Source organism: Platalea leucorodia (genome assembly GCF_965183815.1).
Source record: "Platalea leucorodia genome assembly, chromosome: 4".
Taxonomy (NCBI): Eukaryota; Metazoa; Chordata; class Aves; order Pelecaniformes; family Threskiornithidae; genus Platalea; species Platalea leucorodia.
The window spans coordinates 102,609,092-102,624,864 of NC_138826.1; the positions used below are offsets into that span (position 1 = coordinate 102,609,092).

The 15,773-nt window shown below is 37.7% G+C and overlaps 1 protein-coding gene across 1 annotated transcript in view; it reads left to right on the plus strand.

The window, feature by feature from the left end:
- The window catches only part of PTPRZ1 (protein tyrosine phosphatase receptor type Z1), a gene marked incomplete at both ends in the record, with an annotated part of 144,846 nt that overhangs the window by 119,338 nt on the left and 9,735 nt on the right, over positions 1-15,773 (plus strand). The window contains 8 exons of the mRNA XM_082308438.1: positions 1,476-1,567; positions 4,903-4,988; positions 7,477-7,573; positions 9,160-9,242; positions 9,983-10,117; positions 11,396-11,530; positions 12,602-12,765; positions 15,140-15,275. Of these exons, the coding sequence (XP_082164564.1) occupies positions 1,476-1,567; positions 4,903-4,988; positions 7,477-7,573; positions 9,160-9,242; positions 9,983-10,117; positions 11,396-11,530; positions 12,602-12,765; positions 15,140-15,275 (928 nt within the window). The remainder of the gene's footprint in view (positions 1-1,475; positions 1,568-4,902; positions 4,989-7,476; positions 7,574-9,159; positions 9,243-9,982; positions 10,118-11,395; positions 11,531-12,601; positions 12,766-15,139; positions 15,276-15,773) is intronic.

The following is a 15,773-nucleotide window of genomic DNA, read 5'->3' on the forward strand; positions in this document are numbered from 1 at the left end:
TAGTCTTACTCCAAATAAGTCATGCAACACTAAAGCTCCTCTATGACCATCACAAATATGCTTTTAGAGGATTCTAGCTGGACTCCAAATTTAATCGTCATGTGAATCACCAGAACTATTTTGCATGCCACAATTTTGATGCAGCTGTCCACTTTTCCTTGTGTTTTAAGAGAATCTGCATTGTACAGAGACAGAAAATTCCCAACACATTCCAAGAGTATGGGCATGTTTCCCAGAGGCTTAATTCAAATAAGCTTACCAAAGTCTTTATGATCTACATTAATGGTTCTGGAAAGAATGACAATATCCGCATATTCCCTATCTATTTCTCAAAGTAGCCTCAAAATTTCTTTTTGATTATAACAATTATGTGAGGGGTTTTGTCCATGCACTGATACAGGAACAGTACAGAAGAATTTAAAACACCAGTGATTACACAAAATAGCAAAAGATCATATAATATCTTCAGTCAACAGCTTTGAAGAAGCAGAATCTTGTAAATATAAAATGAGATTAATATTTTCCTGATGCATATATTTCTTTTTAAATTTAATGATTAGTGAATAATATTTCAAATAGATTAAGTGACCCAGAGTAAAGATTGATATTAGCATGTCCGATCATATGGAGATTTTTTAATTAAGAAGGCTTTGCAATGCTTACAGCAGCAGTTGGTTGTTTAGTCCCTTGAATAGCTTGGACTCTTAACAGATGCTATTCTTATTATCTTCACATCTGGATTACAGCACAGATACAAATAACATTGTGAGTCATAGTTAAGGTTGATTCCATCCTTCAATGCTTTGCAACAAAGCTTGCATCTCCTGGAATTACAAGTTCCCCTGTTTGTCTATCAACTTTGGGAAGTCCTCCTTGGTGAAGGTGTCCCTCAGTGTTGCAATTACATTATGAAAAAATTGTTTAGCCCCAGTCATAGCAGTTCCAGAGCCGCCGTTTTGTCTGTTACAGGGCATGTTGCCTTTTATTGCATTTCCGTGTCTGCAGTAGGATCTGTCGGTGAATTACCAGAACTGATCTCGTACACTGCTCCATCTTCAGGCTAGCATAATCACATGAAAGGGAACAGTAATTATGTGTGCGAATTTGGATAAGCAAGGAAGACAATGGCATTTTTTATACTTGGAGTTGTGGTGCAGCATCTACAGTAGCTCCTGATGCAGAGTTCCTCTTTCAGCTTTCACTATGTCTGATGTGTGCTCTTTCTTCTGCCTCTGGTATAGGTAAAGATGCATGAACTATGTATTATGCTGAGTTAATGTAGTATCTTCAAGTTTTATGCATAATTTGGTGGTGTGTTGGGGAAATACTTATATTATAGCAGCAGTATTTGACACTCCATGAAAACTGGTTTTCAAAACTGTGATTTCTTTCTTACTCAATAATGCCAGAATTCCAAAAGGTCTCAGATAGTGTTTTAATTTTTGCAATATTTATTTATGTTTCTTCCCCTCTAGGAAATGTTTCCAGACTGCTCACTTTTATTTAGAAGATAATACGTCACCTCGAGTGATTTCTGCTCCCCCAGCTCCAATCTTCCCAGTCTCAGGTATTTTTTGTGAACTGTTCTGTGGATTGGTGTTAGCTGCTGGAAGATGCTGCCTTGTGTGTGTCCATATGAATTCTTCACATACTGTAACGTCTGTAAACCAGAGATTTGTACCCTCTTGTACTAATAAACCCAGGTGCACTTGACAGAGGCAGAGACTAGTGTTACTAATATTCTGTCCTGTAGGTAACACAGAAGAGAGATATCTTCACCTTACAGAGTTGTCTCAAAGATATGCTGTGCCTTCTAGCCATTTGAAGCGTAGCCTCACTAGAAATGGCTTCTAATGTAGCCCTCTGAGCTACACTCAATAGCTCTAGTTCATGGTCACAAAGCAGAGGATTACGCCAGCAACATAGTCTGCCGTATTTCTTTCTTTAACTGAATTTGTCACATTTGTATAGAACACGACCTGTTCTTTTTAGCAGCAGGACCAATATATGCCTCATCTATCTACATTTCATTTGCAATTACAATGTTTTCTTTAACTGATCGATTTTACTACTGGTAAAGTTCTGTGTGAGCCTCTCATAAAAATGATACACAAGTTCAGAATATTATTAGCATCTTCTGGTTCCATATCCATCACAGTTATTTGCAGAAACTGTTTCTTTTCTTTCCTCCTCAAAGAGTATCAGAGGAGCATGTGCAGCCCTCCCAGCTTTTTCAATCTGAGTAGAATGAAAAGTACCTTAAATAAATAGATTAATTCTTCAGCAGATCCTGAGCCACATTTTTACATATGAGAAAGGGTTATCTTGTTCCACAAGTGATGCTTTTGCAAACTGTGCTGTTACACAGGGGGATGGGTTCCCTTGGAATGACTAAGGAAAGCAAAATCAGCCCTTGTGTAGCTAACTAGTAAACAGATTTAATTAAATAAATCCCAAACATTAGACTTCTGTTGTAACTGAATTGTAGGCATCTTTAAATGCCTCTTGTATTGATTGCTATTGTTAGGAGATGCATAACCTTTTTCTAAATGGTTAATAGGCAGGGATATAGCTTGATTTCAGAAAACATGTGATTATATATGAATGTCAAGTGGCAGTCATTATAGGAAATCTCTGCTCTTGCTCTCTATCATTAACTATATTGCAGTACAACTGCATAATTTTCTTGCAGGTTTTCCTGACCAGGTCACCTCAGGGAGATAGTGTTTTCCATTATCATAAGACAGAATTGCACTTATAATTCTGAGTGCTTAAAATATGTGTTTTGATGCTGAAGGTTTTCCTTCTAAAATACTGATAAATATTAACTTAAAGAGAAAAGTGTTTCTAAGTGAAAGATACATAAATTATTTTGTGGAAAAAGCTGCAAGCACTGAGGAGATATTTTTGTTTTATTTTTCGTGCAACAGATGTCAAGTGAGCAGTTTTTGTGTTTTCTATTGCACAAGTATTTCAGCAGTGTAATTTTACAGCAATTGAGACTAACCATGATATAATACCGGCAAAGAGCGTAGAGCAGGAAGAGCATTTTGTAACTGCTAAGTTTAATTTTTTATTGTAACTATGACTAAAAGCACACTCCACAGATCTCATTATATATTAAGTTTTCCTTTTGTGGGGTTTCATTGGCAGAGAGAGGAGAATTGCAGTTATTCACAGAAAATGCCCTGGCACTTCACAGCATAATTCAAAGACGCATTCAGAACAAATAATGAATTACAGGGTAATATTAGGACCCACTATCAACCTTTAAGTAGTTTCAAGTGATACCTGCCATCCAGATATAAACTATATTCCTAGAGTCAGAAGTGGTTGAATTGGGAGATTAGCACTGGCAAGGAAATAAAACAGTAATTACACCAAACCTGAGATCTCTTTCTCCCTTATTGTCCTCGCTCTTAGGATCATCTACCTTCCCTTCTGGTTTTGTGTTTGCATATCATTAGAATAAACACTTTATGCCAGGTTTCATCTCTGAAGTGTGAAGATAGTGTTATACATTTGTTCAGCTTCTCTTAGGCTTGACTGGATAAATTCACTTTTTGTATTCAGATCCATTCATGTAAGTGGAAGACCAGATGGATCTCAATACAAATCAACAAATTCTTCATAACTGAAAGCTAAAATTATTAGGTGGCCTAAATGCTGAACATCTGTTGATGTAAATAACAGGTTCTTGTTCAACGTTTTTGATATTTCTTTCTCATATGAAACAGTGATAAAATTACAAATTGTGAAATAAACATATTTCTAATCCATGAAGGGCTTTAAAAAAAAAGTTATTATTCTTCAGAACCAAAACTAGCTGAAATAATGTCATCCTTTAGCAGGTAATTAACAGAACAGATGACTTTGTTTACATAGCATATTTGCAGGAAAGATTAAAAGTCCCAAAGGTTTTTGACATGATCTCTAATGAATGTTCTACACAAGAGTGTTTTTCTGTATTTGTATAAAGTAAAAAAGAGATGTCCTGAAATATAAACATCAGATGGAAAATTCAGACTCGGTATCAGGACCCAAGCATTGCATGAATCACATTTATTGGTTGAGAATGTAGATATTGTCTTTGTGGGTATCCAGAAAGTCTTAAACTTAAATCTTTCACTTAAAACTTGAAGTTTAAAGCCTGATGTGAAAATTTGCAGTCAGCACTCCCAGGATCAGACATAAGTTTATTATCAATAGGTAATCATAGAATCCTGAGGAGAATGGGGGGAAAATTCCTATTGGAAGTACTCACTCATGCAGTAAAAGATGAAAATTAGTTGTTTCCTTTGGATGCCACTGCAAACGTGCAACACATCAGTTAAAATTATACCACTGGCATAGTGCTGCATTAATTTAGTAGGCTTGGGACTGTGTGGCTAGTCCATGTACTGTATCCAAGTCCCAGTGCAACACTAATCAGCCTGAAGCACCCAGACTCCTCTGCCTGATCATTCTTTCTTTACCAGTATTATTCAGAGCTCTGCTCCTACCCTCTCCCATTGAACATCCTGTAGCAAACTGCTAATCCTCCCGTTTCCCCTTGACTTCGAGGTAGTTCTGAGTGCTTTTCAATTTACAGACAAGCTCAGCATCTTGCAGAATCATCACCTTGATTTTGGGGGCATAAAGACTATATAAAGACCTAGCATGGCATTTTCTATATCTTCTTTCCAAACAGTCGTTTAGAAACGTGTAATTGTTAGAGAATGATTTTGGAAATATTAATGGTGTTAAAGGGTGTTTTTATTTTTGTGGGAGTTGTATATCCAAAGTTCATGCCAAAAATTTTATTTCAGGATGTTGTGTGGATTGCCTACATATAAACTTCTTTATATGTCACTGGCTTTTTATTCTTCATAAATATATTTTTTGTCTTTTCCCACCCCTAAGATGATGTTGGAGCAATTCCAATAAAGCATTTTCCAAAACATGTTGCAGATTTACATGCAAGTAATGGTTTTTCTGAAGAATTTGAGGTATGGCTCTATGGCGTCATCTTTCTTCTTAGCACATACAAATAATGTTAAGTTTAAATGCCTGGAAACAAAGAACTGGGCATTACATTCTGACTTGGGGACCAATTTCATAAATGCATGTAAATATGAGTACTGTGAGCCCAGTAAGGACTGTTTATGCATAAAGACTAGGGAGATTTACAAAAGCTAACAGGACTGGGATGCAAATGGGAATGTTTATCACTGTTATAAATACTAAATGATTGTGTGAATAAACTATGCAATGATAATGCAATCTATATGGTTTATCAGATACAGTTGTAGATCTAGTTTTTCCAACACTAATGCCAATTGAATTTTGCAGAAGCTACCCACATTTGCCTGTTCCATTTACAGACAAAAAAATATGGTAATAATTATGAGTACACGTGGCAAGACTTCTGATTATCAGGGGAGCTAATGTAGTCTTCATATGTGGTAGTGAAAGCTTTACAGTTCCTTTCCTAAAATATATGGTTCATAAGAGGTATTTCAAAACTTTGAAACATATGCTCTCATCATATAATGTTACTCTCACCATATGTAACTAATGAACTTCATTGGTTTTCACATTCATATGCATTACAAGCAATTTAAAGATAGATATGTTCTAACTTAAGTCACATAAAATAAACATTATAAACCCGAACTCTGTAATTAAAGCTGTGCTATTAAAATTCTTGACAAGTGATTTCTAACAAAATCGGTCAGTTAGGATGGCAACAAGTTTTTTAACTAACCTCTATGAATTTAAAATCTTATTGTAATATTCCTGCTGTAAAAACAACAATACTGAAAGTAAAGAAATGCATAGTTTTGCATCTTTTGGGTTTGCTTTTGTTTCCCCAGCCAATGTGTTGTGATCTAATGGACCAAAAATTCCACGTCATTCACCTAACCTTCTCCATCAACATTTCTTCTCCAATTCATTTAACATTGAGAATATCCATCTGATTGTGGGACCAAACTTGAAAATACTTACGAATGTCCAGTACATGTTCATATGTTACACATGTGCATACGCGCTGACAGGACTGGGCTCCAGCTAGACTGGCTGTTAATAAGAGCAGATGTTGAAGGACTGTGTAAATACAATGGTAACAAAGTTCTTTCACCATTAGTGAGGACAGCAATACAGAAATCAAATTGTTCATCCTAAATTGTTCTTTTCCTAAAATTGTTCTTTTCCTAAATTACAGCAGTGATCCAAATACCAAATATGCTGCATCTCAGTGAGCTACACCTACACCATCTGAAATATTTCATGCTTTTTTTAACTATTACAAAAACCTCAGTGTCCTTATAATTTCTTGGAGATCCTTTTTGGCTTTACAGACTACCCCAGAATTAGTTTCCCAGTCTTTTCTCTACCAATAAAGAACTTAGAAGATATGGAGAAAATGAAATACAGTCACTGTCTTTGCAGAGTCAGCATACATTTGGAGAGGAGGTTACAGGGGTGGTTCAGGTTTTTTATTTATATTTCTATAAAACAACTCATATTTAAAATCTAATTTTCAGACTGGTAACTACTTTTCATATATATACTTAAATAGCTGAAGGTGAAGGTGATTAATGTTAAAATAAATCCTAAAAAGTGTTGGGAAACATTATTATAGTACTTTTAGTCATGACAACATATTTCCTACTTAACAGTGTGGCCCTTATAAATGCTTGAGTTTCCTGTCAATTAAAGTAATCAATAAAATAAATTAATTTTGTGAGTTTTATAGACTTTGTGCCTGTCTTTCTCAGGCCTGTCTCTGTCGTTATAAAAACATGGGGTTCCTTGAGAAGCTGCTGGCAGACGGCGGGGCTGTAATGCTGTCCTTCACCCGAGTGCCATGAGGCTGGCTGAGCGGCACGCTCGCCTGCTCCGGTGAAGGTTTCACAGCTGAATACAAAGAGAGCAAAAGCGTTCCACAGAGAAACTAATGCAGTTATAAGGACCAATAATAAATCCAATGAACAGTTAAATATATAGATAACCTGGCTAAAGTCAGTGATGTTGGTCATATGTATAAGCTTTCACCAGCCTAAGATCTAACATTAAAGCTAAAGATAGGAAAACAGATGCCAGTATTTTAACAGGAAAATTACCTCTTGTTTTCTTTAAGAGTTATGTCAAAATAGTCAGCTTTGTTGTTATTATGGAGATATATATTGCATGACCATAACTGTTTTCCATATAGTAATTGTAATTTATATAAACACTTTTATCCATTTGTTCTGTGCTGTGGAATTTGATTTTTTTTACTTTTTTTGCATTCATTCCCTCATTAGACACTGAAAGAGTTTTATCAGGTAAGGAATTATTTCACTGCATTTTTTTTTAGCAATGAAGTAGTTGTAAAATGTCATAGATAATTGGGTATAAGGTTGTGGTTCTTTTCATGTTGACTTACTGTATATTAAGACATTTTATGTATCTTAATACTTACTAAAGTATGACATACATTTTTTTTTTCAGGAAATCCAGAGCTGTACTGTAGATCTAGGTATTACATCAGACAGCTCTAATCACCCCGACAACAAGAATAAGAATCGATACATAAACATTGTTGCTTGTAAGTAAATGCATCACTTGGTGTCTTGTTTAAGAAATAATTATAGACAAGTGAAGATTTATATGTTATTAGAGAGGAAAAAAAATACCTCTACACTGAAAGCTCTGGCTACTGTTCAGCAAAATGCTGGGAGAGGAGTAGCATGAGATTTCACATCTCCAAGTTAGTCCTCTGGCATTCTGCTGCTTTGATGAGCATGTGTTTTAGCAAGACATATTTGTGTCTTCTGTGATGACCCAAAGGGAGCTAGGAGATTTCATTGTAATGCCATTATAAAGCCAAAGAAGCTGTGTTTTGATTGCCAAAATTAATCCATCTTTGATCTGGAATAATGATGATTTATCCTCTCTAGGAACTTCACAATCCTTGGATATATTTACTGTCATATATAAATATAAATGTACTGGGTTTATGCTGTATTGTGCCCTGCCACAATGTAATAGATCAGCTTCATTAGCCAGGACACATGTCTTCCCATTGGATCGCCCTTCTTCACTATCCCAGATTTTTCTTTTCTGAAACACATCTATTCAGTTTTGTTAATTTCCCTTTGAAGCTATTGCCTCTGGGCTCTTGATTAGTTTGGTGGCTTAATATATTGTTCTTAACTCGCTATAGTATTTCAACTTTGTTCTGATAACAAGAAGCTCTAAATTAAATATATGTTCAGCATTCAGCGTCACTAGAGGTCAATAGAAAAAGAGACAGAATCAGCCCATCTGGCAGAAGGCGATGTGAACCAGCAGCAAGAAATCCCATTCCACCTGACTGAAGATACCTCTAGAGCATCGGAAAGTCAGGGATTTTCCTCTGCCACTCTGTGTTTGTACCTGTTCGTACAAAAGGTGCCAGCCCAGTGGCTTTTTTATCAAAGGGCAGTGCAAGCAGCTTAGGGCAGCTCAAGTAGCAAGAATTGCCCTGTGCAGCTGAATCAAGTCTCTGGTCCTTATAATCAGTTCAGGCTACAGAAAGCTGAGGTAGCCACTGCTGAGGCTCTTCAGCTGACCAGCTTCTCCACAGTCCCGTGGCTCTCCAGTCCCTGCTCTGTAGCTTGGAATTAATGTGCCTAAACACTGGTGCCTACTGTCATTTGAGACATCCCACTGTGCAGCCCTGGCAATCATGACACAGGACTTACACAAGATCCATGCGCCTTCACAAGCAGCAGCTGGAGGCTGTAGGGGAATATGTCACAGTGCCTAAAATGACCCCAGGTGCTGCTGTGCAAGCAACTAAATCCTGAATCATAGAATCGTTTAGGTTGGAAGAGACCTTTAAGATCATCAAGTCCAACCATTAACCTAGTGCTACCAAGTCCACCACTAAACCATGTCCCTAAGCACCACATCTACACGTCTTTTAAATACCTCCCCTTGAATCCTTGGGTTCATTAGTTTATTTTTCTGCAAACTAGAATTTTGAATCTGATTTATACCTAAGCACAGGATGTTTGCATATGTGATTGTCACTGTATTAGTGTTAGGTATTGTAAAAATCCATTTCAATATTTTTTAAAAAGATTTCTTATAGAAAGAATATAATTCTTGCAGAAAACTATGCTTATTTTCTCCCTTGTTTTACTACAGATGATCATACTAGGGTTAAATTAGCACAGCTTGCAGAAAAGGATGGAAAACTGACTGATTACATTAATGCCAACTATGTTGATGTAAGTGCCTTTTTTTATCTGCCAGCCTATTCATCTCTCAGCCTTTTCTGTAAAAATTGATGTATGGAAGTGAAGAGACTTAATAAAAGAAGTATCACAATATTACAGATTTTGTTAAAAAAAAAGCTTTAATGATCTAAGTTAAGCCTACAAAGTTAAAGCACAGGTAAAACTCCAATTCTTTCTTGAATCCATCTTGATATTGTAGCAGTTGCAGCTTAGTGAAGAGCTTTATGAAACAAAAAATGTTCTGTCACATCTGAGTCATTTTAGAAGCATTTTGCATCTGAATGTTTGTTCTTTTATACATTTTTGGTATGATGTGGTTAATTCTTCTGTCTGAGATATTCTCATGAGAGGAAGATGCCATTTGGCTGAGAGCCTCACCGAGGTACCATTTATTCAGTTTTCGTTACCTAGTAATTTACATGTGCATGATCTTGATTCATTTTTTAAACCACTATCATAACAGATGTCTCATAGTCACTATCATGTCAACATTCTGCCGGAATACGGGCACTTGAACATATATCCTATTTGTTGGAATGCTAAACATTGACATAACAGTTGCATCTGGTACCACAGGGTTTCTGCGATTTGGATAGTTATAAATTCAAAAGTACTTAAAAGCTTTTGAGGGTCTTTAAAAATAGATACATAAAATGTCATGTACTCCTCCCAACCCCCTTTTGCTCATGGACTGTGATTTGACAAGTGTCATTTGTTATATTTCAATTTAGGGCTACAACAAGCCAAAAGCCTACATTGCAGCTCAAGGGCCACTAAAATCAACAGCAGAAGATTTCTGGAGAATGATATGGGAACATAACGTAGAAGTTATTGTGATGATAACTAATCTCGTTGAGAAAGGAAGGGTATGAGTACCTTTGTCTGTTATTTATTTCTCTGATGTTGATAGACCTACCTCTAGCAGACTCCTTTCTCTCTTTTAAAAATCTGTTTTAGGCATTTATTGAGCAAAAAGCAACAGTTTGTAGTAGCTTGTGCTAGGATTGGCTATAGAAGTATAAAGTTGAGGATTTGTAGTATGAAACTAAACAAAACATTTAAACTCAATTGTCTACAACAAGTCTTGGAAAATATCATGTTCTACCTGCAAAAAAATTGTCTTACACTGAAAAAAAAACTTGTTGTGTATATTCAGGAGTGGCCAGACTGTGGACCTTGTGCCACATTCCGCTAGCAATCTGCCCTCCGTCATTCTCTTTCTCAGGCGTGCCTCAGACCCTGGAAAGGAGAAGGCCATAGTTCGGGTGAATTTTTCTGGATATTCACTGGTGGCTCCCTGTTAACATCCCGTGGGACCCACAGTTCCTTTCCTACTACATGATAGATACACGTTTGTCCAGTGAGACAAAATGAGGTCAAACCCCATCACAGGATGTGTGTTTCTCTGGTTATGTGATGGGAGCATGCGTGTACCCTGGCATCACATGAGGAGACATTGCATCACACTTGCCACATACTGGCAGCAATGCCTAAAATGCATGTAAGTCTTGTCATATGACCTATTAAGCATCTGTCAGATGATACAGACACAGCAAATGGGCCTCACTGGGAGTACCACTTGTAACACCATGCTATAAACATGTACTGTTCTAGTACTCCTAGAGAAGGCTATATGGCTACCCAACAAAAAGGCTGGACATCACAGCTCTCTACTGTATATTTTGGCCACGTGCAAGCTCACTCTTACCCGCGCTGATCAGATATAAGTATACTCTGCCCATGCTATGAACTGCCCAAAAGCCATATACGTCTCTGCTGACTTGAATGTATTCCTATTTTTCCTATGGATTATCTGCTATTTTCTTTAGATTTTAGAATGCCTATAGAATGGCAAGTTCCACAATATTAGAGCCCTTTAACTCTGATAGTATGATTTAAACCTCTTCTTTTTTGGAGTGTTCCAAATAAAGAGCATCTTTGCACAGCCATCTCTCTTTACAGCGTAAAATACACATTATTTGTTCTCTTACGCTGAAGATCATGTCTATTATAAACTGGGTATATTGAGAATCCCTGTATGTTTTTGTGGTTGACTGTGCTTTTAAATCTGAACATTTCAGCTTGCTAGTTTGACATTTTGTTTTCTTTCTCTTTTTCTCTGTTTTTCATTCGCTTTCTAACAGAGAAAATGTGACCAGTACTGGCCTGCTGAAGGTAGTGAAGAATATGGGAACTTCTTGGTTACTCAGAAGAGTGTTCATGTACTTGCCTATTACACTGTGAGGAATTTTACTCTTAGAAACACCAAGATCAAAAAGGTTTGTGGCAGCCTGAAAACATAGTTTGGGCAAAAGGGAGCGTTGAAAGTTATTCAGAATATTTTTAAGGCAGTTGGCAGCTCTTCTCTGTTGTATAGGTAAGGCTGAATCCTGTAGGTCTCAGCCAGCAAAGATGCTCATCAACTTCAGAGTTAATTTGACCAGATCAACAAATTGAGAAGATACTGGCCTGTAGTACTGGTGTGATGTAGGACCATCCGGGAAAAGGCTGTGATCACACTGGAGAGCCGATTTGGACTTTCACTGCCTGGTGAGCAGGAGGATACATTTTCAGAAAGTGAGCATCTAGTAGAAAACGTGGTATGAACTAAATCATCCACCTCAGCTATCAGTTTTCCTTTTTAAGGACTGATTTTTTCTCCTCCTGCAAAACAGGTGAATCCACACCTTGTTTTATTGTAATCAGAACCAGCATGCTCTCAGCTCAGCAGTGTGACACTGGCTACTCTGAGGGGCATTCTAAAAGCTTAATTTATTTCAGCCACCTAAATGTTAGACATCTAACAGGCCTCCCAATTCATGGCTAAAGTAGAGCAGTTACTGTCAAGTAATTTATTCCGCCTATTCTAGGAACCAATCTTTGAATGAGATGACCTGCTCTCTGAAGGTGTCCCTGCCTCTGAGTTGCCATTGAGGGAGGGAGCTTAGAAAAGCAGCCTACACAAGGCTGCTTCCCTTGTAGATCACTGAAGCTAGTGAGGCGAATCCTACCCTTTCTGTCCATCCAGCAGAGGAACTACGTGGCAGAAACAGCTGGTGACTCTTAAGAGCAGCTGTAATTTGTTATCCCTCCAGTGCTCTTAGCCTTTCTCTGTGGTTTTCTAAGGGACAGTGCCAGGTCATTTTTCCATTCAGAGGGCAAGCTGATGGGACAGAAGCACTGGCCTTTCCCCTTCTCTTTGAAAGCTGGAATATTCAGAGCTAGGAGGCACGCTGTTAACTAAATAGGGACAGTACTAATTCAATAACTATCAGGTACGGAAATAAAATTATGAAGAGTTGTCGTTCAAATGTGGGCTGCTTACATATCGAATTCTTTTTCTGTTCCAGGGTTCCCAGAAAGGGAGGTCTAGTGGACGTATAGTAACTCAGTACCATTATACCCAGTGGCCTGACATGGGTGTTCCAGAATACACACTGCCCGTGCTCACCTTCGTGCGGAAGGCATCGCATGCCAAGCGCCATGCTGTCGGGCCTGTTGTGGTTCATTGCAGGTGTGGTTTTTACCGCCATAAGGTTCACTCCGCTTTTGTTTTGCAGAAAAAAGAATTTTTCAGTGGTGGGTTAAGCAAAATTTCACTCTCACATTTAACAATTCCTGATGGAGTAAAATTAATTTCTTAGCTGATATTTCTGTCCTTGGTAAGGCCAACTAATAAACTGTCTGTGCCACTTCTATAAATCTCCATAAACAAGATGCTGCTGCTCTGCACTATGTTCTTTTTTTTGCAAAAATGCTTTTCTTTTTACTTTTTTGCACATTTCTATACTACTCTCTTGATTGCTATGAGCTTACCAGATACATATATAGCAGTAATTGTTTCATTTCTGCAAATATATCGTTAGGATGTTTTTGGCTCATCCTTTCTTTGGTGCAGGGATACTCTGTAATCCTAAAGAGGAGCTCTGTCCACAAAAGAAGACTCACTCTATTCCTGGCTGAACTACAACTCTGCTGTTTTTAACATTACTCTGCGCTCTAGCAGTCATTTGCAATGGAGGAGCATTCTGGGGAACGGTTTGAGGTCTGCATGTGCCGCAGTGTGCAGGCAGGTGTTCTGTCAGCGCTCACTAAAACTGGGCAGCTCAGGGAAAATTGGTTAAAAAGGGCTTGTAGGGCCTGGAATGACTTCACAATGCCCGTGAAGGACCGGGTTATTGTAAAATATATAAGCAGGTTCTGGTTTTCCACTGTAGTACCTCACCTTTGATGGAACATTTGGAAAGAGAACCTCCTCATGAATTCTGTCCTTCTGGAGCTGACTCTGAGGAAGCCAACAGGTAAAGTCGCCTCACAAATGCTGCAAATGAAGATATTTTATTTTTGGGATTATCTAATCTGATTGAAATCTGTTTTTAGCTTGGAAAATTAAAACTCCATGTTTTGGTTGTTCTGCTGCTGTGTACATCCTGCCTGTTCTCGGGAAGTTCAAAATAAGAGTTTCCCCAAAATGCCAAGTCTGATATCTATGCCAGCGGGCTGAGAGATCAGCAATACACTATAAGTCAATTAAATTGAGTTTTTAAAAAGTGAACAGTGGTAAGTTGTGTGGCTTCAGTCAGACCTCTCCATTGGGTCATAGGTATAACTCACCTCTGCCTGTAGGCAGTTTTGTTCAGCTTTTAGTTCACCTGTCCCCACACACTATGGAATTTCAAAGGAGTCATCTTGCGTTAGAAATGTAACTTTTATTTATCTTTACAGGCTATATGGAGGACACAGATGACAAACTTCATGAAACTTTTTTTAGCTATTTTTATGTTTTGGTACTTTTAATGTTTTGTCTTTCATAACAAGTACAGATGATGTCTGGTAATCTTTATACTTTTTTGTGTCTAATACTGTGTTAATAACCTGGACCTTTCAGTTTTATATCACATTTATTTAGACAGTTTATTACAGCAATCTGAGCTCACACTACCCATGCTTTGTGCCACCTCTGTGGAAGAGATGAGATGACTGAATTAGCCACGTATGGACTTAGCTTGGATCTGCCCGTAAGGGACCACGCAGACCCAGCACAGTGTTGCTCTCAAGTTACATGTACCAATACACATAACAGCTCCTCATAACTTAGAGGAGAATTACAACAGACTAATTTCTATATATGACTAGATAAAAATAAATTACCTCTTGACCTCGTACTACCTACCCAGATACTTTATGAAAGAAAAAGTTGGATTTTAATCTTATGATACAGCCGTTTTTATGCTAAATGAGTTAGAGTTCATAACAGGAGTGAGTTGATTAACCCTTTCTTCTGCATCTTGCCTTTTTAAGAAGGGTTTCAACCACTGCTTGCCATCTTAGCTGTATCTGAAGAGCACTAAGCTTTTTCTTTTACAGATGTACCTTCAGCAGCTCTGCCCCTTCCTGGGGTTTTCCTCAGTGCGGTATCTTTGAAATCTCCTATATCTGTAATGGGTGGCGCAATGCAACTTTCCTTTTAAAGTGACGTGTGTTTCAACATAGAAGAACTTGAACACATTAACTGTACCCAAATTCTGACATATGCCACCTTTTCTATGTATACTTCACAAAGTATCCTAAGGAATATCAGAAGCCTGAAAATTGCAGTCCTGCAGGAAGCCCCTTCTGTTTCAATTTCAGTTCTATTTCAATCGATACTTTAAAAATCGTTTGAGAAAATTATCTTTAGATCTATTCTTGAACAAAGAAAAAGATGAGTTGAAAAGACTTTTCTTCATTACCAGCCTTGAAGTTTTATCAAAGTATATCATATCATAAAATAATCTGTAGAGGAAAATCTTCCCTACGCACCAGTTTGTTGAAAAAGCTATGTATAAGAAACAGGTCTTTTCATTATTGTTTTACTTCAGGCTCAAGACTATTTTTTTGTTTTGTAGCGCTGGTGTTGGAAGGACAGGCACGTACATAGTGTTAGACAGCATGCTGCAGCAAATTCAGCATGAAGGGACAGTCAACATATTTGGATTCTTAAAACACATACGTACCCAAAGGAACTACTTGGTGCAGACTGAGGTAAGAATAAAATATATATAGCGAGAGACTATTACAGACTATTTCTGTTTGCAGAAGGAGAGATGATACAGTCCTCTTTTTGGCACCGCCAGACAGACTGGCAACCAGTCACCAGACTGGACTTTCTCTTTTGCTTCCCTTGTTTTTATAGAGACATCCTTCTAGTCTCGCTTAGAGCAATGCACTAGAAATTACCTGTCTGTGGGCTCTTGCTGTTTTTTAGGGAGGACTCAGAAGAGAGAAAGTCTGTATAAGTCATGCTTCCCGCAGTAGCGCTTTCTTGGCAGGGCATGCATTTTTGTCATCATAGATTTTTTTTAAGGAAATGGCATTGTCAGGTGTTCAGATCTTCACTGAACCTGATCAAACAGTTGGTATCAGGCAACAAAAAGTAGGAAAAAAAGCTATTTCAGAGAGATTATCTATAGCTGCCTTAAAATGAAGATTATATGTAGAATAGTGAAAGACCAGAAGAAAACAATAAGGACAACAGCAGGG